This window comes from Cnephaeus nilssonii (assembly GCF_951640355.1).
Source record: "Cnephaeus nilssonii genome assembly, chromosome: 2".
Lineage (NCBI taxonomy): Eukaryota > Metazoa > Chordata > Mammalia > Chiroptera > Vespertilionidae > Cnephaeus > Cnephaeus nilssonii.
Genome location: NC_137073.1, coordinates 65169243 through 65190811, shown reverse-complemented (window position 1 = coordinate 65190811; position 21569 = coordinate 65169243). Strand labels below are relative to the sequence as shown.

General features: G+C 37.0%; 1 protein-coding gene and 1 pseudogene across 9 annotated transcripts in view; one reads left to right on the top strand and one right to left on the bottom strand.

Moving 5' to 3' along the window:
• Positions 1-21569, top strand: part of POLR3G (RNA polymerase III subunit G) — a 69909-nt gene that overhangs the window by 44640 nt on the left and 3700 nt on the right. For 6 of the 8 annotated variants that reach the window (XR_013814833.1, XR_013814834.1, XM_079794933.1 and 3 more), the window contains 4 exons: positions 7527-7583; positions 10387-10437; positions 13525-13607; positions 18086-18232. Coding sequence is in view for 6 of the 8 variants with exons in the window: in XM_079794933.1 (XP_079651059.1) it covers positions 7527-7583; positions 10387-10437; positions 13525-13607; positions 18086-18232 (338 nt within the window). In the remaining 2 variants the exon portion in view is untranslated. Of the gene's footprint in view, positions 1-7526; positions 7584-10386; positions 10438-13524; positions 13608-18071; positions 18233-21569 lie in introns of all 8 variants that reach the window. The other 2 variants (XM_079794935.1, XM_079794936.1) reach the window with 2 other exon arrangements.
• On the bottom strand, positions 16251-16652 carry LOC307113368 (small ribosomal subunit protein uS8-like; annotated as a pseudogene). Its single transcript has one exon. The product of its transcript is annotated as a small ribosomal subunit protein uS8-like (transcript).

The window sequence follows — 21569 nt, the reverse complement described above, 5'->3', positions numbered from 1 at the left end:
TTTTATGTATTCAGTAAAAATTATGAAAAACAAAAAATATTTAAAAAGTGAAAATCATCTGTAATGTTTATGTTTAGATTAAAATATTTTCTAGTATATTCCAGAATTTTTCTTCTGTATGTATATTCTTTGTTGTTGTTGCTAATCCTCACCCATTGTATGATTTTTAGAGAGAGTGGAAGGGAAGGGGAGAGACAGAGAGAGAAATATCAATGTGAGAGAGAGATGTAGATTGGTTACTTCCCGCACACTTCCTGACTAGGGTGGGGGATTCAGCCTGCAACCCAGGGTACATGCCCTTGACTGGACTCGAACACGAGACCGTTCAGTCCGAGGGCCGGCGCTCTAACTACTGAGCAAACCAGCTAGGGCTGCATGTGTATTCTTTTTATAAAATTGGATTCATGTTACTTTGTATCTCCCTTTTTTACTCAGTAGCATATTATTAGCATTTTTGCTTATCCTTAGTATTCTTAGAAAATATGATTTTTAACCTTTTACACTCGGATGTCGAGTGTGACTCGACACGGTTAGCATCGGTAGCAGGAATCGAGAAAAAAGCAAGCGAGTGCAAAGGGTTAATGACTACGTGGTATTTCATTGTGGATATAACATTAATTGTAACTAATTTCCTGCTGTTAGATTTAAGGTTGTTTCTAATTTTTTTTCTCATATATAATGCCATGATTACTATCCTTATGTAAATCTTAATGCAGGCCTATGATTATTTCATATTTTGGTTAAAAATTTTAAATGCCTTAACTATATTTTGGCTTATTATTTATATATCAGATATAATGGAATACAAAACACATATTCATTGAATACAAAACACACATTCATTGGTTTTGCTAAGGTCAGAGAGGAGATTGAGTTGGAGAAGGTTTGACAGTCTCAGACTGGAAGTGGGAAGTGCTTTTAGAGGCAGGGAACCCATTCCCAAGTGGTTATTTAGCAAAGTGGGTCTATATTGATTTTCAGTTTCTGCCCTTGAATGTTGAAATTAGAGAGATCGATATCATTCTTGAGCTTTCAGAACAACATCATTAAAACATGAGAAATTCATATAGTATCATCACATTCCATTAGTAATAAAAATGCGTTCCATTTTCCCTCTCTCTGGAAGCTAGAATTGGCTAAGAGTCAAAAAGGAAGTCTTATAAAGTAATATTACATGTGCTTGTAATTGTAAGAAGCCTTTTAGACAGGTTCATTTAATTTTTCAAAATATAACTGCTTGAAGTTACATAATGGTTTGATAAGAAAGAAATAATTATACCTAAAAAAATACTGAATTTTTTTACTTCAACATACTGAATTTTTAAACTTTCATGATTATGTTGCATACTTTTATTTCTTTGAGTTGAAAATGGAATTAAAGCTCGTATTAAAGATTTTAAAAAGTAACACTAAATGAACTAATAAATATTCATTCTTATTAGAAAAATAACAATGTAGGGTATACTTTAATCTTTTCAAAAATTAGTCTTTTTTGCTTGGCCGGCATGGCTAAGCGGTTGAGCCTCGACCTATGAACCAGGAGGTCAGCGTTTGATCCCTAGTCAGGGCTCATGCCCGGGTTGCAGCTCGATCCCCAATAGGGGGCATGCAGGAGGCAGCCAATCAATGATTCTCTCTCATCATTGATGTTTCTCTCTCTCTTCCTCTCTGAAATCAATAAAAATATATAGTTTTTAAAAATTAGTCTTTTCTCCAGACTGCAAAACAAATTTATTTAACTAAATGTGCTTGGTATTAAAGCACATGTTAGTTAAAAGTGTGTCATATCATTAAAGTATTCATGTGAGTCTTTTAGACAGGCATATGAAGAACATAATTTCGTTGCTGGTTTCTGGGAGTGGTTGGTTTGTACTTGGATAAAGAGGCTCTTTATTTTTTTTTTAAGAGACTCTTTATCTTTGATAACTGCACAATAAAATATTTAAAAATGTAAGGAATCTTTTGCTTCTGTTTTTTAATTCAGGAGAAAATTTGTATAGAATTTTCTAAATTAATACAAATACATTCTCCTTGATATACCTCTTTCCTGATGTAATCTGTTTTTTTAAAAACTGGTTGAAAATAACGGTTTTTAAAATATAAGCATACATATGTTTATATAGGTTAATATAATATTATACACACACACACACACGTTTATATACTATATACACTATGAATGAAAAAGAATTGGCCAGACTGAATGTAAATAAACTGTCAGAGAGATATATTCTAGATAGTGTTACATCACTGCACCCTTACCAGCCTTCTCCCATCACTTGCCACCTATGTGCTTTAGGAAAGAGATACTTATGGACTAATGTAAAAAACTAAATTAGTAGAGACTAGAACAAACAAATAGGGCAGGATATTGCAAGAATTCCTGATAGTCAAGTCGCTGGTGGCTTGGGGCACTGAGATTTGTCACAAAGAACTGGGGCACAGTTAACTGGGGCATAAACATTTAACTTGGTGATGTCTTCAAGGTTTGTTTGTTTTCAGGTAGAATTATAGAAGTGATTGGTATTATCTACCTAATAAAAGAGTGACATGCTAATTGACCATACCTTCGCGACGCCCACCAGCCAATCAGGAGTGAGTATGCAAATTAACCCAACAAAGATGGCAGGTTAATTTGCATGCGCAGGCACCAAGCAGCCAGGGGCGGGGCAGGACACTTGCATCGTCGCCATGGCAATGGCACAGGCGTTCCGCACTACCCCAGCCACTCCAGGCCTCTGGGCAGCGTGGGAAGGCAGAAAGGTAGCTCTGGGCGGGAGCAGAAAGGCGCCTCCGGCCAGAGCAAAGGCGGTGCCGGCAGCCAGGGGAAGGAAGGCCCATTCTTGCACGAATCTTTGTGCATCGGGCCTCTGGTTTTTATAATAAAGGAAAAGCAGAAATGAATTTTATTGAATTTTAGCTGCAAAGGTACACAGAGATCATCTGGACCAATGGTTCCCAGCTCAGGTTCCTGAGCCACTGGGGATTTCTGGGTAGAAATAGGAGTGACAGAGGAGATGGTTCTGTAAGCCATTTCAGAACTTAAAGCCCAGTGGAAATTATAAATTTACCTGTGATATGGCCATAATGTCTTTTACTGAATAAATGGAATTTATTTTATTAACTCTTCATATACCATTAGGCTCCATGTGACCCTATTTTAATTTTTGAGTTTCTTTTTGAGCAGTTATTACTATATGTAATGATTGGTATTTGTAACTTTTATTTTTAATAGAGATCTTCAAAAGGACAAGAGAATTTACTTTAAAAATTTTTTTTAAAAACACCTCTTTTTTAAAATGTTATTTAAAACATTTATTGATTCATTAATAATATAATCAATACTATTAATTCATTAACATTGCATTTACAACCAACAACATTATAACTCATGCCTGAAGGAAGGTATTTAATGCATGCATTTTCTTTGTAAGGTACATTACAGCCTCTGTTGACTATTATTTTACTCTCTGTTTTTAAGAGTTTGGTTTCTTTAAATTTCACATATAAGTGATACCATACAGTATTTGTCTTTTTCTGTCAGACTTATCTCATTTGGCACAGTGTCCTCAAGGTCTGGTCATCCATTCCTTCTTTCTTTTGGCTGAATAATATTCCATTGTATATACGCCGCATCGTCTTTAGCCATTTATCTGTAAATGGGTATTTAAGTTGAAAAACACCTCATTTTTTATTAGCATTACCATATCAGTTCATTTGACAGTTTTATTCATCTAAAATACATTTGGGAATCTTAGTGATCTTATTTTTCCTGCCTTGAAACATTTTGGTGTTTCATCATCGTAGATATTATTTCATCATTCATCCATTACTCCCCACTATGCTGAAACAAAAAAAAAAGACTAAAATTTAAAAAAATAGAAGAATGATAAAATTGCATAAGATTATGCAATATTGGAATAAATCATCAATCACTATTACATCATCCTTTAGTTTTCCTATTGTGTTACCTAAAGTATTACATTAATTTTTAAGAAAATATAAAAGAAGTCTGGAGTGACTCTTGGAAGTCTGGAGCCCTCCATCTCCACTGAGGTAGTTCTGTTTTTGTTTTTGCTTTTATAGAATACAATTGAGAATTTAAATTTTTTCTGCTCATAATTGCAAAGAGAAGAAAATTGACAGGAAGGTGTTTCCCAATTACTAGACAAATCAGAAGATGAATGCAAAGAGACAGAGATAGCAGCTCTCTGGTTACTAATGATGAAAATCTTTATATAAACAAAATTTCAGACTGTCATTTGATGATATCCTAAGTGAATTTTCTCAAACTCAAGAATCAATGAGTAAACAATAGATTTTTAAGGATAAAAAGGAAATATGGTATTCTCATGTAGTTAATCTTTGAAAAGCATGTATTTATATAATTTTTGTGAAAAAAAATTTGGAACATCCTGTTTGCTGAAATGATATGTGACTATATATATATATATATATACACACACATATATATATTTTATGATATTAATATACCAAATTTATTTGATGTAGTTTGCAACTGGACAAATGCTGAAGGCAAAAACAAAGATGATTGCAAATAAATAGGTTGTGTAGAAATTAAATAATTTAGTGGTTTATTTATATTAATTGGTGATTATGAATTTAATAATGAAAATATTTTTGTAATTATAGACCAAAGAAGATAGCTGGCTCATCCTTTCTTCAACAAAAATGTGAGCCATCAAAGTTTTTTAAAGTATTATATTTTGATGGTGCAAGTATAAGAAGAATTGGAAGTAATAATAAACTAGAACCTATTAGATATGCATTTGTAATTAGAATCATTTAGATAGTGCAAGTGTAAGAAGAATCAGAAGTAGTAAGTTAGTACTTACTAAAGATGCATTTGAAATCTGGAATCAGGATATTTATGAAACACATGTATTCATAGTTTGTGCATGACATACCCAGAATAGACAACTGATGTACAGTTAGCTGCTCTCAAAGAACATTGCCATCCTATCTAATAAAAGAGTAATATGCAAATTGACCATCACTCCAACACAAGATGGCTGCCCCATGTGGTCAAAGATGGCTGCCACAAGATGGGCAGTTGGGGGGGACCCAGGCCTGCAGGGGAGGACAGTTGGGGGTGGCCAGGCCAGCAGGGGAGGGCAGTTGGGGGTGACCAGGCCTACAGGGGTGGACAGTTAGGGGCGACTGGGCCTCCAGGGGAGGACAGTTGGGGGGGACCATGGCAAGGGAGGGCAGTCAGGGGTTACTGAGCCAGCAGGGGAGGGCATTTGGGTGTGACCAGGCTGTCAGGGGAGGGCTGTTAGCGGCAATCAGGCCGGCGGGGGAGCAGTTAGGCATCAATCAGGCTGGCAGGGGAGTGGTTAGGTGGTGATCAGGCTGGCAGGAAGAAGAGGTTAGGGGCAATCAGGCAGGCCGGCAGGCAAGCGGTTGGGAGCCAGCGGTCCTTCCTGGATTGTGAGAAGGATGTCCCTCGAGGGGTCCCAGATTAGAGAGGGTGCAAGCTGGGCTGAGGGACACCCCCCCATGCACGAGTTTCATGCACCGGGCCTCTAGTTTTAGATAAATATACCTTCAAAACCAAAAAATAATGAAATATAAATTTGAGTTTACTTAATTTCTTATTAAAATTTCTGATAATTTTTATTCTTTTTAAATAGCAGCTTTATTGAGATAAAATTCACTTTTTAAAGTATACAGTTCAGTGGATTTTAGTGTAGTCACAGAATTGTGCAACCATACTGCTAATTTTTATAAGCTTTTTATCATTCAGAAAATAAACCCTATAATCAATAGTATCACACCCCCATTCTCCATCCAACCCATGGCATCCACTAATCTGCTTTGTCTCTAGTGACTTGTCTGTTCTGGATATTTCATATAAATGAAATGATATGTTTCCTTTTGTGACTGGCTTCTTTCACTTAGCATGTTTTCAGGGTTTGCCCATAGCATAGAATGTATCAATGCTTCATTTTTTTAATGGCTGAGTAATATTCTATTTTATGCATATACCACATTTTGTTTACCCATACATCAGTTGGCAGATACTGGGGTCAGCTCTACTTTGGGGCTGCTTGAGTAATGCTGCTATGCACATTCATGTATACATTCTTATGTGGACATAAGTCATTTCTATTGAAATGGTATATATCTAGGGTCATATGTTAACTCTATTATGTAACATTTTGAGTAACTTCCAAATTGTATTGCAAAATTTTGCACATTTTTCCATCACCAACAATGTATGCGATTTTCAGTTTCTCTACATCCTTGCCAGCATTTGTTATTGTCTTTTTAGTTCTAGCCATCCTACTAAGTATAAAATGGTATCTAATTGTGGTATACATTTGAATTTCCCTAATGACTAATGATGTTCAATATCTTATCGTGTTTTTTGTCCATGTATATCTTTGGTGAAATGCTATTCAAATTATTGGCCTCTTTTTATTTGGGTCCCAGTACTATCTCTTATTTGTCTGTAAATTATTTGAAAGTAATTTAAAAATATAAAAAGTGGTTCATTGAAAGCAGGTAATAACTGTTTTTCTTAGTATACTGTGGATTAAATTTTTTTTCCAAAATATGGGAATCTGTTTTGTAGAAAATTATAAAATGCAAATGCCGGAAATCTCTCATTTTTGCTGACTTCTCTTTATAGATGAAAAACTTGAGAGCAAGATTGATTTCAAACAGTTAAATACCTAGAAAAGCCTGGTCTCTTGGTCTCTGATCTGCTTTAGCTATCTTTAGTTATCTTTGTCTAACGCCATAGTCTTAGTATTATTTGGAAGCATTTTCTTAACATAGAAAAAAATCATTACTTATTTGGGCCTTAATTTTGTGGCTAAGTGGGCAAAACAGAAGCAAGAGACACAGTTGTGACTCATCCATTTTTGGCAAACTCAGAAGATCCCTGCAGAGTTCTCAGTAGTTGGCATGAAGGCTTTCAGCTTGCTCATTCACGGCGCCATCGAGTCCAACCTCGCCTACTCCTATCCTTTTCCTCACTCTCCTCCCCAATGGGTTGTGAAAAGTAGCTAACTGAGAAGCCTAACTGAATGTGTTGGAAGTGAGCAAACAGCCCTCCATCCCCACTGAGGTACTTAACACATCCCAGTTACACAAGGTTTACAGATTAGGAGCTGGAGACCAGTGTCAGCAGAAGAAATAGAAGATGCTGAGTAGACCTCCTTGCCCTTGTATGTAACTGGCTTCCTGACGTGTCTTTTGGCTTTTGTGAATATCCTCAGAGATGAGTCAGGTTGTCTGATTCTAAGAACTATAATTAAAGTTTAGGTTTCTGCTCAATTCCAGCCATTCATACGCAGCTGCTTCTTGACACTTACTTAAATACCTAACGCTCATTGAACTCTTCAATATGTGTTCAGGGATATATTATGTACAAATGCGGGAAACTCCCTGAATGTGAAGTGAAAGGTATCTGGTGTTTTCAGTTATTTTAAAGGAATGGCTTAAATTCAGGCTTATTCTTGATTTTTCTAATGAACACTTTTAAAATTTTTTTCTAGATATTGACAGATATAGTAAAAGATATATGAAGGTGTACAAAGAAGAGTGGATACCAGGTAATTATAAAACTGAGAATGTTAAAATAATATTTAATGGCTATTTTCCCTGCACCATGTTTTCATAGGATAAATTTTCTATTTCACCATAGTAAAATAGAGTCTATCTCTTCCACAATTAATTCTTAATGTATGTCTTATAAAAACTAAGATGAAAAGATTTTTATACTGTAACAAGGAAGAGTTGAAGTATTTTTGTGGAAGTTCTTAAAATACTTTATATCTATATCTATCTATCTATCTATCTAACAATAAAAGCATAATATGCTAATTAGACTGGACATCCTTCTGGATGACCTTCTGAATGAAGCAGGGGCTGCAAGGTAAGCCTGGGTCCCGGGTGCCTGTCAGCAGCCAGAGGAGAGTCCGGGTCCCAGGTGCCAGAGGGAAGCTGCTGCCTGCAGCCAGGGGAAGGAAAGCCTACTCTTGCACAAATTTTGTGCACCAGGCCTCTAGTATATATACATATATATATATATATATATATATATATATATATATATATACACACACACACACACACACACACACACACACACACACACATACATATACTAGAGGCCTGGTGCACAAAATATATATATAAGACCTATTTGGGTTTTCCATTTTAATTTGCCACAATCACAGTTTTAGTCTGTAGTACCAATAGTACTCAGTTCTGTGCTCCTGAGTGATTTAATAGCTTTTGAAGAAAGAATAAATCTAGTGTTAAGGGTTTTTGAGCTAAGCTCATGGATTTTCCTTTCTTTCAAGCAGACATAGACTATTTTTAGTTGTTAAGATGCCTTTTCAAAAGAACCATACCCATGAGGGTTTTTCCCCCCACAACATTCATAAATTTGCATTGGATATAGACAAGGTGGAAGGGGCTGGAGAGATCTCATCCAGCTCATTTATGTTGCAGATTAAAAAAAAAAAAGTTGCCATTGAAATGAAGGGACCTGTCAGGGTGACTTGGATAGTGCTACTAGAACACAAGTTGCAGAGGCAAAAGAAGGCCCTGGCACTTAGGAGAGAGGAGTAAAGGTAACATGCCTGCGAAGAAGTGGAGGGAGCAGGAAAGGCACAGAGTGAGAGCGTGCTTATGCTAGGTTTATTTTTAAAGGGGATTCTATATATTGTTTTAAAAACTTTTTAATCAACAATTTATTATGAGTAACTTTTCATATCTATTCATTCCCAAAACTTTTTATGTAGAAAAATATTCTTCTACACTTTTCTTGTTATGAAAATTTCTATTTTTAAAATCATTATATAAATCTTATATAATAAAAGCCTAGGTGGCGTGACGCCCTCACGTGATATCATCACAAGATGGCCACCACAAGATGGCTGCTACAAGATGGCCGCACGCACAGCGGAGGTGGGGCCCGGTGGCCGCTCCGTGCGGTGAGGCCTGGGGTCCCGCGGCATGGAGGAGGCTGGTCCCAGTATCTCCGCCGCCATGCATGGAGGAGGCGGGTCTGGCAGAGGAGGCGGGTTGTGGCAGGAGAGGGCAGCTGGGATCAGGCCTAAACGGGCGGTCAGACATCCCTCTCACAGGAGTCGGACCTCCCTCTCACATCCCTCTCAGGACTGCTGGCTTCCAACTGCCCTCCCATGCAGGCCTGGGTCCCCCCAACTGCCCTCCCCTGCTGGCCTGGTCCCCACCAACTGCCCTCTCTGCAGGCCTGGGTCCCTCCAACTGTCCTCCTCTGCAGGCCTTGTTCCCCCCCAACGGCCCTCCCATGCAGGCCTAGTCCCCCCAACAGCCCTCCCCTGCAGGCCTGGTGCCCCCCAACTTCCCTCCCCTGCTGGCCTGGTCCCCCCCAACTGCCCTCCACTGCTGACCTGGTTTCCCCCAATTGCCCTCCTCTGCTGGCCCAGTCACCCCTAACTGCCCTACCTGCTGGCCTGATCGCCCACAACTGCCCTCCCCTGCCGGCCTGGTTCCCCCTAACTGCCCTCCCCTGCAGGCCTGGGTCCCCCCCAACTGCCCTCCACTGCAGGCCTGGGTCCCCCCCAACTGTTCTCCACTGTAGGCCTGGTCCCCCCCCAACTGCCCTCCACTGCAGGCCTGCCCCCCCCAACTGCCCTCCTCTGCAGGCCTGGGTCCCACCAACTGTCCTCCCCTGCAGGCCTTGTCCCCCCCCCCCAATGGCCCTCCCATGCAGGCCTAGTCCCCCCCAACTCCTCTCCCCTGTAGGCCTGGCCCCGCCAACTGCCCTCCTCTGTAGTCCTGGTTCCCCCCAACTGCCCTCCCCTGTAGTCCTGGTCCCCCCCAACTGCCCTCCTCTGCCAGCCCAGTCACCCCTAACTGCCCTCCCTGCTTACCTGATCACCCACAACTGCCCTCCCCTGCAGGCCTGGTCCCCCCCCCAACATCTCTCCCCTGCAGACCTGGGTCCCCCCCAACTGCCCTTCCTTGCTGGCCTGGTCTCCCCCAACTGCCCTCCTCTGCCGGCCTGGTCCCCCCCCCCCCACTGCCCTCCTCTGCTGGCCTGGTCACCCGTAATTCCCACAACTGCCCTCCCCTGCAGGCCATCTTGTGGTGGCCATCTTGTATCTTGGTGTGATGGTCAATTTGCATATTACTCTTTTATTAGATAGGATTTCAAAGCTATTTTAATGAATACTTTTTCTTCATGGGAGAAAATACATTATTGTGATATTTTGATACCCACGCTAATTCTGTACAATTTGATATTAAGAAATTTTATTTGCATTGCTTGAGCAACTGTTGTATTTTTGAAATAATTATGTCCAGTGCCATTAATTTGTAGAAGGAACTGCAATTTTTGTATTTCTTTTTTTGTACATACAGATTGGAGAAGACTCCCAAGAGAGATGATGCCAAGGAAAAAATTTAAAAAAGGTATATTGACTAAAATAATAATCCAGGTAGGAAAAGGTTATTGCTTAAATTCTATCTAATGTGAAATGGTCAATCTGAAGCTACACTTAGTGTTCTGAATGCTTTTTCTTAAAATAGACTGACATTTTTATTATTTTGCTAAAGCTCTTTTTGTTGATTTTTTGTTTTGTTTATTTCCTTAAATTATGGAATTTGATGGGATAGGAAAGACTTTTCAATTATGTAGACAATTTTATTTGAAAATTTGTAAATGGTTATATTGCCCGATTTTTCATTTTTTAGTTGAAACATTTGGAATTTGTAAAATTTGGGGATTGGTAGAACAGAACTTTATGTACATAAAATACCAAAGTGAAATTTTCCGTTCTGTTGCTTTCATAATTCCATTGAGTAATTAATTGTTGAGAATCTACTTTTGCTGGACACTGCTAAGAGCAATAAAATAGTGAGTGAAGTGGGAATAAACCTTGACCTAATGGAGCTTACATTAGTCACAACATTAAAAACAAAAACCCACTGTCCTCATTGAGAGGTCAGGGAAAAGCTTTTTGAGGAGATGGAATTGGACTCCAGGTTCAAGAATGAGTAGGAGTTTACTAAGATGAGGTTGGGGGAGGGATTTGGAGAAAGATCTGGTTTGAGAATGAAAATCATATAACTTAATTCAAAGATAGTATTTAAGGGTTTGGATTTGCTGTGTTTTTGTTTTGTTTTTTAGATACAAAAATAGCAAAGTTGAATATGTTGTTGGATACAGAGGGGATGGACCTCAAAAGGGAGGTCGTAGTCATCAGAATAGATATTATAATTGAGATTATGAAAAAGTATGAGATTGTCTAGAGTGAAATTAAAGAACTTGGGCCGGAGCCCAATGGCTGGTAGAGGAAACTGATTCAGTGAAGAAAGGAGATAGAAAGAGAGAAAAAGGAGTTCGAGGAGTAACAAGAGAGTGGAGTTACAGAAGAGTATTCAGAGGTGAAGAGTATTTTAGGAGGTGGGCAACCATGCTAAAGGACGCTGGACAATGCTGCTGAGAGGCCTATAAAGATTGGAAAAAATAAATTAATTTTTGGCATGTTGATCATTGGTATATTTTGGATAACAATCTGTAGGAAAACACACTCCTGTGTTTTTCTCCTTTACTCTCATACTAATACCAATCACACTATTTCTGACACCAAATGTATGGAGTTTTTTTTCCACACCAAGCAAATCTCTGCAACATCAACTGGGTATCTTACAATTCTGTTCAGTTCTGACAGAAACCGGAGTTAGCACAGACCCCACAGGTTAAAGGCTCCGTCCCACGAGTCTGCTTCCCATTTCAGATGCCGATCATGAGTAGTACGTTCCCAGGTTACCCAAACTTCTCTCTGACTTGGATATAAATCAGATGTCCCCATGACTACTCCTTGAATTTGATTTACCAGAATAGCATATATTTGGCCAAAGATGGAAAAATAATTCATGTTAATATTTTGGGGTTAAAACAGTCTTTTAACAAATTTTGGTAATTTGACAGTTCTCCCCCATTTATACATATATGGGTTAGGCATTATATAAAGTGAGAATAATAAGTAGCAAAAGATTCTGAGTAGACTTGAGCATATAGTTTACTTTCTTGGTTAAGAAATTAGTAATTTTAATAAGTTCATTTACCTGACCCTGTTCTTGAAATGTAAATAATTTGATAAAAGAACCTTAGAGAAAAAGACTTAATGGTGTGAATAAATTACATTTTTTGCTAATGTTATCTGGCATCAATATAATATGCTAGAGGTCTAGTGCATTAAATTCATGAACTGGTAGGGTCCCTAGGCCAGGCCAGCGATCAGGGCCCATCAGGGCCTTCTGGCTGCGGGTCAGGGCTTTCCTTTGTTCTGCGCTGCCCCCTGGTGGCCAGTGCATGTAATAGCGATCGATCAAACCTGGTCTCCTGGTTGAACTCCCGAGGGGACACTTTGCATATTAGCCTTTTATATATATAGATATATTTACGTGCTACAGTTCAAATTAAACAGACTTTGCCCACAAGGGGAACCAAGAAAGTTACCCATTATTAAATCTAACCATTACTTTTGTTCAAGCAAAACCTCACTAATATATTCGTTTGGGAATTCTGAGTTTGGTGATTCCCCAAGGGGCAATTTGGAATAACCCAGTAAATTATAATTCATTAGTTATGGATCATCTACCATAATCTAAAAAATTCTTCTATAGGTTAAATGTTAATCTTTAACAAAATTACATCTTTCTGAGCTGTATTTTCTTGTTGCCAAGTAATTTCTAGGTATTTAGTATGATTTGCGGAAAGAAATTTAATACTTTTTAATCACAATGACAATTTTGTAGTATAGTATGATGCTTTGGTAACTGATTGGCAGGAGCTATGTGTGAAATAATTCTCTAGTCCCTGCAGTTTCAGAACAGCCTAAAATGCAATATGTTTATATGGCTTAAAACAATATCCCAAAGGCATTAACACATTTTATTTATATTGCTTTAAATTTTCAAATTCCTATGATAGATATGTTCACATTAACCATTTTAATCTTCATTCCAAATATAGTGCTATGTTGCACTGAACATAACCTCTTTCTCATCTCTTTAACCATTGGCAAATGCATATTTATTCTGCACTTGTTTTTTATTTTCCAAACTTGGTAAAATTGTCCTAAAGTAAAGTACACTGATCAGTGAACAGGAAGCCAGTGTAGCTGATATATTTGTGAGAGCTTTTCACTGGTCCTGTAGTGACTCTTTTGGTGGTAATATTTTAGCAGTTTTGACCTGAATGGCATTAATTGCCAGTACAGATTCTCAGTACTAGTAAAAAGATATCTAGTTGCAGTCTTAGACAATATCCTACTAGGTAATTATCATTTACTTATCATCATGGAAAATTGGTGAGGTGTGCTGATTTTTTTGTTTTGTTTATTCTTTAAGAAAATAATTCAGTCTGCAAATTATGTGATTGCCCGGCATGGCATACCACTATGCTAGGCAGCATGTTAGAAGGCAAAGAAATATAATATACCATTGCTATTATTTACTAGTAAAAATGTGTTAACAGTGGTTTTACTTCAGCAGGTCCCAAATCCAAAAAGGTGAACGACACTGGCAAAGACACTTCACTCACTAATACTGCAGATGTATTGAAAACAATTGAGGTAAAGTTTCCTTCTTGTTATAAGAGTGAACTGAAAAAATTGTCATACCGCCTTTGCCTTCTTCAGCCTTTTCACCTTTTCTGACATTTTAATAACATGTGGAATTGACAGATCCGAGCCCAGCACACAGGTAACCCGAGAGGTTTGACATCGTTGGCTGGGAGATAAGGGACACCATTCTCTCCTTCTCTGCTACCCGCCTGTCAACTTGCCTCACCTTCTGTCACCTGCCTTCTTTTCCACTCTGTTCCTATTTTCCCTTGCATTTGAATTATGCATGGGAAAGAAATGAGTTACATACCTAAAACGTATTTCTTTTAAAAACCTTTCAGTTTTTCTCCTATTGTTGTATGTGTACTTTTTAATACTTTTCTTTTGTCTCATGTTAATTGTAGAAGATTATATTGTGGGAAAACCATAACTTATGGAACTTATTTTTATATTTCAAAACCAAAAAGATATAAAATTCAAAAGTTTAATTAACTGAAAATTTCCCCACCCATTCTGTTCCTCTACTGTAGACAATCAATGTTACAAGTTTCTTATATATCCTTCCAGAAATATTTTATGCATAGCAAACACAATTTTTTTCTTTAATTACAAAAGGTAACATATACACTCTTGTATTTTCATTTTACCACTTAAAATATCTTCAAGATAGTTCCAGGTCAGTCTGTATAGACTAGGCTCTTTTTTTTTTTTTTTTTTTGGCTGCACTATAAGACTGAACCATAATTTTTTTAAATCAATATGCTATAATGGACATTATGTTTCATGTAGTGTTTCACTATTAGAAACAATGCTGAATTCATGTCAAGTATGTCATTTCACATATGTAGGGTTGATTTCTAGAAGTGGATTTGTTGGGATGGTTGTTATATATATTGTATAATATAGATTAATATTAACAGATCACTGTCCATGAAGGGCATGCCAATTTATTGTTTCATGCAGGTAATACCTTGCATTGATGGTGATGATAAGGATGATGATAATGATAGCCACCAGCACTTATTGAAAAATTATTATTTACCAGGCTCTTTGATGATTTATATTCATTATGTCCTGAAGACTTCATTACAATAGGTGATATTATTGTTCCTTACAGATGAGATGGGTATTATTATCCCTTCCTTATTTTAAAACTTTTACTTGCCTGGGCAAGCTGGCCAGCTACATGGCAACAGAAACTCGTATTTTTGATATTTTATTTTGACCAGTGCTTGAGCTGGAGAAAACATGGCTGAAAATAAAATCAAGAGGAATAGTGTTAACTGTCAGGTTTAACTGTAGTGAACTGATGGATGGGGTTGCAGACCTACCCAACTTGTATTGATTGAACACAGATTCTGACTGTTCGTAGGCTTCCTGGAAATGAGTTGCTAAGCTGGCATGTGCTATGAGGAAGATTGATTTGGACCTCTGAATGCAATTTCTCATCAGGACAAATTGTTTTCTTAGTCCCTGCATTGGAACACCTTTTCCAGGACAAACATTGTTAAAACTGGAGTTTCAAATCTAGAAACTCCAATGAGCAGTTTTAATAGAGCAAAATTAGCTTCCAGATGACTCTGTTACTGTTCATTTCTTCAACAAAAGCAGTTGCAGGTTTTATTTTAATAAAACTGCTGTGGATGGAGAGGGAGTGACCTACACTCAGATTTCATCATTAATGTGTGAATCACCAGACGCCAGTAAACTAACCTTTGAGCTTCCTAGTTGGCGTGACACACAGAGAGAACTATACTAGTAATAGGGTGATCATTTAATATTTAAACTAGAACTGTTTCCTGTCTGTAAATTAAACGTTTTCTAAGTGTTTTCTCATTATATTATTCATATTATTCTTAGCACAAATATGTAAAGTAGTAGGCTAAATAGTTAAATCTCATAGAAGAGAAAATGGAAACTATTACGTAGATGAACCAAAAAAACTAGTAGCTTACTGCAAAAAAAAAAAATTTAAAAAAATGAAGTAATGAGACAATGTGTGCAGCACTTAGATAATTTTTTAAATTCCATAAATCTGCTATTGGTTAACTCATCAGGTATTTTATGGGTTTCATTTAGGCCTATGTCATAGAAATAAAGTTAAAGCTATTTATTTAAAGGTATTTGAGCCCAGCCTGTGTTGCTCAGTGGTTGAGTGTTGTTGACCCATGAACCAGGAGATCACGGTTTGATTCCTGGTCTGGGCACATGCCAGGTTTGCGGGTTCAATCCCCAATAGGGGGTGTGCAGAAGGTAGCCAACCAATGATTCTCATCATTGATGTTTCTATTTATTTCTCCCTCTCCCTTCTTCTCTCTGAAATCAATGGAAACATTTTTTTAAAAATTAAAGGTATTTGAGGTGGCAATAATGGATATAAAGTATGGAATGAATTTTATATTTCTGTATAACTAGTTTAAATAATTTCCTTGCTAATTATGAAATAATAGCTAATAGCATGATTTTTCAAATACAGTACATACCTTGCACATAGTTAAATACAATTCCCTTTTACCTACACAAATTTATGGTTTCATTAAAACAGAAAAAAAATCCATATATTAATTAATATTAACATAGCATCATTATATATGTGTGTGTATATATATTTTGTCCATTGAGGCATTGTATTTGCATGTATGTTTTACATCCCTAGAAAAATAATTCCAGGACTTTCCCTCCTGTATGTTTTCGTCTTGCTTCTTTATGGCCCGTGATGCCCACTGAGGTTGTCGATACAATGAAAGCAAACTGATAGGATGGAAGCAGATTATTCTGCCATTTTTCTAGATCTTTTGAGTTGCACATCAAATCTAGGGCTGATTACTCCACACTTGTTCAACCTGCCTGTGAGTTTTACAACATATTTCCCAGCTCTGTGGTCATCAATAATTTCAAATTTGCCAATGTGACCATGCTTCATCATCACAGTTAGAAACCAGATGACTTTGGAGCATGGCCTAATAAGAACCTAGAGTTTGCCTTCTTTTTGGCATTGTTCATAATCCTGAGAGCATCAGCCAGGACATTCATGTACACCATTATGGTGGCACGGAAAGATAACAGAAAGAGATGTTTACGTGTGTGTGTGTGTGTGTGTGTGTGTGTGTGTGTGTGTGTGTGTATTTATAGACACTTTAAAATATCTATAATTAAGATTTTGTTTACTTTCATTTTTCCAAAGGATTGCCACTTATAAAACTTACACACATTCTATTGTAGTAATAAGTTATATAAGGCAAGATGGATCAGTATGAAGATAAGAGGTCTTTTTTGTTCTGAGTGGGGTCAAGTGACAAGAAAGTAGAGTTTGAATTTTGATTAAAAACCTGAGTTTATCTGATGTAGTTTTTTTGTTGTCTTTGACTTCCTTAAATTCAAATTTGAATGTAATAATGGAATTTCTAAAAATAATTATTTACGAACCAATAATGGAATAACTAAGTTATAGTCGCTCCAAATGTAAAATGTGTTTTTATCTCTGTATCTACTCTACTAAGCAAATATAATAGGATGGAGTATTTGCAAATTTATGAATTAGTGTTATGATTACTGTTTAAGAATATTCACATCTTAACTAAAGTGATCTTATGCCTTAATTATGAATATTAATATGTAAAATTATTGCTGCGCCCACCTCCTAGAAAGTTTGTGAAATCCTATCACTTGTACAAATTAAGTGTAGAACATTTTAGTGATCGAATAATGACAGTAATGAAAACAGCTCATTTTTTATTAAATAGAAGAATATTGTTGGTATTCAAATAGAATATGGGGATTTGTTAAAGTTATGAGATGATAGCGTAGTAATTTTAACAGAGTGGATAAGTAGAATCATCAGGCAATCAAAGTTTTCTAACTCTGTATCTCTCTTTTGCCTCCTCTCGCAGAGTTGTTAATAAGTGCTAATGTTGACCTGAGTTGAGTTAATCTTTCTTTTTTCTAATTAAGAAGCAAAATTCCTGGAAAATGGGAAGTAAATAATGAAGAAAAGAAATAAAAAGACATAGATAATCTACAAATAGGATAACTCACCCCAAAATGACTTGATATTGTTTTAAATAATTTCACTTATAAACTAAAACATAGACATTTGGAAATAGTACTATTACATTCTCTTTTCTCTTTCTGTGTTAGAAGGAAACAAAAGAACATTCTGAAAGTTCTCCATAAACTGAGTCAATTCAATATTTTTGACTGAGGTATGATAAAAATCACAAAAATAAAGCACTGTGTATAGAGCTGATCCCCCAGCATCACCTGGGACCCAATTATGAAGTAATGAAATAAAAGAAAACTCTAGTGTCATGATAAGACAGCGAGTTCCTCCTTTCTTGGATTAACTCACAATTTCCTGTATGATGCCCAGGAGTTGGTAAGGGAGGGTTAGAGTAAGGTGATAGGTAACTGTGTTCTCTTGAGGCTGAGCAGGGATGTCAAAGTCTAGTGGTTTACAAAAAAAATTTAATGAAGTTCATTTATAACAGGAATTGGAAAAGAGAGGTGATGGTGAAAAATCAGATGAGGAAACTGAAGAGAAAGAAGGAAGCAAGGAGAAAAGTAAGGAAGATGATGATGAGGAGGAAGATGATGCTGCAGAACAAGAGGAATATGATGAAGAAGAGCAAGAAGAGGTAATGGTCTATTTTGTAAGGATAACAAAGTAATTAAGATTAAGAATTATTCAATAAGAAATCAGATATATGGAATAGGTTAAAATGAACACCAAGTTGATGGGAACCAGGGACATATTTTTATCACTGGCATCAATTCCTTTCTATCAAGAGAATTTTTATAGCATTGTTGTTATAATGATGCTAAATTGAATATAGGAGTTAAAAATAAAATGATAGGCAACTTTGTAAATGGAAGTCCACCAGTTAAGGAAATTGATTGATTTAATTAAAATTTATTGACATAAAATTTTAAATCAGCAGTTAAGGGCTAGTCATGTAGGTCTGAGGGGGAAATCCCTATGCCACAAAGTGCGTGTAGACACTAGGGAAACATTTATAATCCAACCTCAGGCATCTGACTGAGTTAGGAGTCAGTGTTTTGGATTTTAGATTTCCAACTCTGAGAAACAGTATGTTTCAAAATAAGCTGGAATCATTCCAGATATTTTTGAGCAGGGTAACTTTGTTGGTCATGCCACATTGGGACTTGTAGAGACCTCATGCAGTAACCCTAGGCTGAGAGTTTCTTCTCCTTTCCAATGACCTTTGTCTTCATTCAGCTTCTCACACCATACTGAGTCTTCACCTGAAACTCTTCCAACTATGAAATCTTTATTATTTGCTTTAATTATTTTGTATTAAATTTCATATTCTTTTGAAATTTATATTTGTGTAAAAGGAGAGATATGGATCTATTTTTACTAGTTTCCAAATATCTAGCCAGCTGGTAACCTCAGTTATGAAATAATTTGCTTTCTTCATTGATTTGAAATTCTCCTTTATCAACTGTTAGATTCCCACATCTACTCAGAGATATTCCTGGACTCTATTCCATTGTTCTATTTTGGAACCATCGCTGTTCTAATGACTAAAATCTTCTAATATTTTTAGGGTATGTTACCCTTTTTCAGGATTTTTCTGAGTATTGTTTGTTTATTCTTCCAAATAAATTTTAACTCTAAACATTTTTAAATTAAACATATCACATTTGGTTCCAGTTTTCTTTCCAGATCATTCACTTTATTTCTGAACTGACATGATTAAAACTACCAAACCCTCTGATCCTCTCTCTCTACTTTATTGGTTCCCTGTCTTTATTTCCTTCCCTAAAGAGCCCTTGCTCACCCTTCAACTTCTTGGTTGCTATTGTTCTTGTCTTGGTCTCCCAGCACATACTTAAGACCAAAGCAAACTTGATCAGTTGCATTGTCTCCCTTCTTTTCCTTCCAAATCTGCCTGTTGAGCTTTTCTGAAGAATCATAAAAACTGATGCCCCTAAAAAAACACACAAAACATTAGTCCCATTTGTCTGGCTAACACATTTTCTGTTTCTCTTGTCAAGTCAGCTCTCCATTGCAAGTATTTTAGATCATCTTTCGTCTTAATCCCTCTTCTTGACTACCTTTTCTTTCACTTTTAGCAGATATAGCACCCACCTTTATACAGAAAATAAAATCATCAAGAGAAAACTCTTTTATTTCATTTCCTCTGCCTTCAAACTAGCTATCTTCCCTCCTCCTCTTTTTTATCAATGGAAAAAGAGAAATGTACTTCATCCTGTTGAAGGCTAATTGTCCTGCCCTTTATTGAGACCTTACGCCTATGTCATTTCCCTTTCCATATTTCCAACCTCTCAGCCATGCCATGCCTCCTTCCATACATTGGCTTCAGGCTTCAGGCAGTTTCCAAATATTGTTGGATTACTTGGCACTAGAGAAGCCAAGCCAACTTCCTGGAAATGGTAAGGGTCTTAGCCAGATACAGAAACTTACAGTATTTAGGAAAGACAAAGTAATGACAAGTTACCTTTCTTGCATTATTTATATAAATTTATATATAAAATTCCACTACGGAGATACTAAATAAGATGATATCCAGGAGGCTTTCTTTTGGGAATAGCCCCTATTTCTTACTGTCATAATTCCTACTGTAAAGAGTAGAGATGTGGACATTAATTTTTTTATTGTGGCTGATTTCAATCATGTGCAAAAATATATGCATATATGTTTTTTGGTTAATTTCTTCCTCTCCCCTCACACACTCCCAACCCCATGGAGATCTGTTATTCTGTTCCATGCATCCATACCTCTGGAGCTATTTTGTTCCTTAGTTTATTTTGTTCATTAGATTCCACATATAAGTGAGACCATGTGATATTTGTCTTTTTCTAACTAGCTCAGCATAATCGTCTCCAGGTCCATCCATGCTGACTCAAAAGAGCTCCTTCTTTTTTACAGCTGCATAGTATTCCATTGTGTAAATCTAATACAGGTTTTTTTTTATCCACTCATTTACTAATGGGCACTTGGCTGTTTCCAAATCTTAGCTATTGTAAATAATGCTGCTATGAACATAGGTGCATATATTTTTCTGATTGGTGTTTCAGGATTCTTAGGATATATTCCCAGGAGTGGGATCGTTGGGGTCAAATGGCAGTTCCATTTTTAATTTTTTGAGGAACCGCCATACTGTATTCCACAGTGGCTGTACCAGTCTGCATTCCCACCAGCTGTATTCTAGAGTTTTCTCCACATCCTCACCAGCACTTGTTTATTGAGAATTTTTGAATTTTGTTAGAAAGCATAGAGTTATCTTAAGTCACTTACATGGGTAATAATCTTAGCCATAAGAATTGGATTATTCCTGGGGCTAATTCCTCTTGACCTAATGGAAATTGAGTTGCCCTAGATGGAATGTACTATAACATCCTCTAGTTTTGATTTGGTTTCTTGAGGCCTTTTTTTGTTAGGAAGCAAAACTCCCTCTGCTTTTGCTGAGTTGTGAATTGTGACTGAAAACCTTAGTTCTAGTGTAGTCTAAGGTTAATGTAAAAATGGGCTGTTTCTTAAGTGTCTGTACATTTATTTTAAATAAGTGCTCAGTGTTTTAGCTAACCATATATTATCCCACTGAGGTGTAATGGATTAAATGTGTCATCCTACTAAAGTGTAATAGGCATCCCTTCATGTTCTTTTAGCTAGTTGATGCCTGAGAATATAGGAGGTGGTGGTCTTGAAGAAAGCAGCACAGGTAGATGCAAGTGAAAGCTAATGTGTTTTCTAAGCAGATGGTATAGCAGAGATTCCTTTTAAGCTTGATGTGTTTTATTACCTAAACTAGAGGCCCAGTGCATGAAATTCATGCACTTGTGGGGGTCCCTCAGCCCGGCCTGTGCCCTCTTGCAGCCCAAGGGGAGCGGGCCTAAGCCAGCAGTCAGACATCCTTAGCACTGCTGTGGAGGTGGGAGAGGCTCCTGCACCGCTGCTGTGCTTGCCAGCTGTGAGCCCAGCTCAGG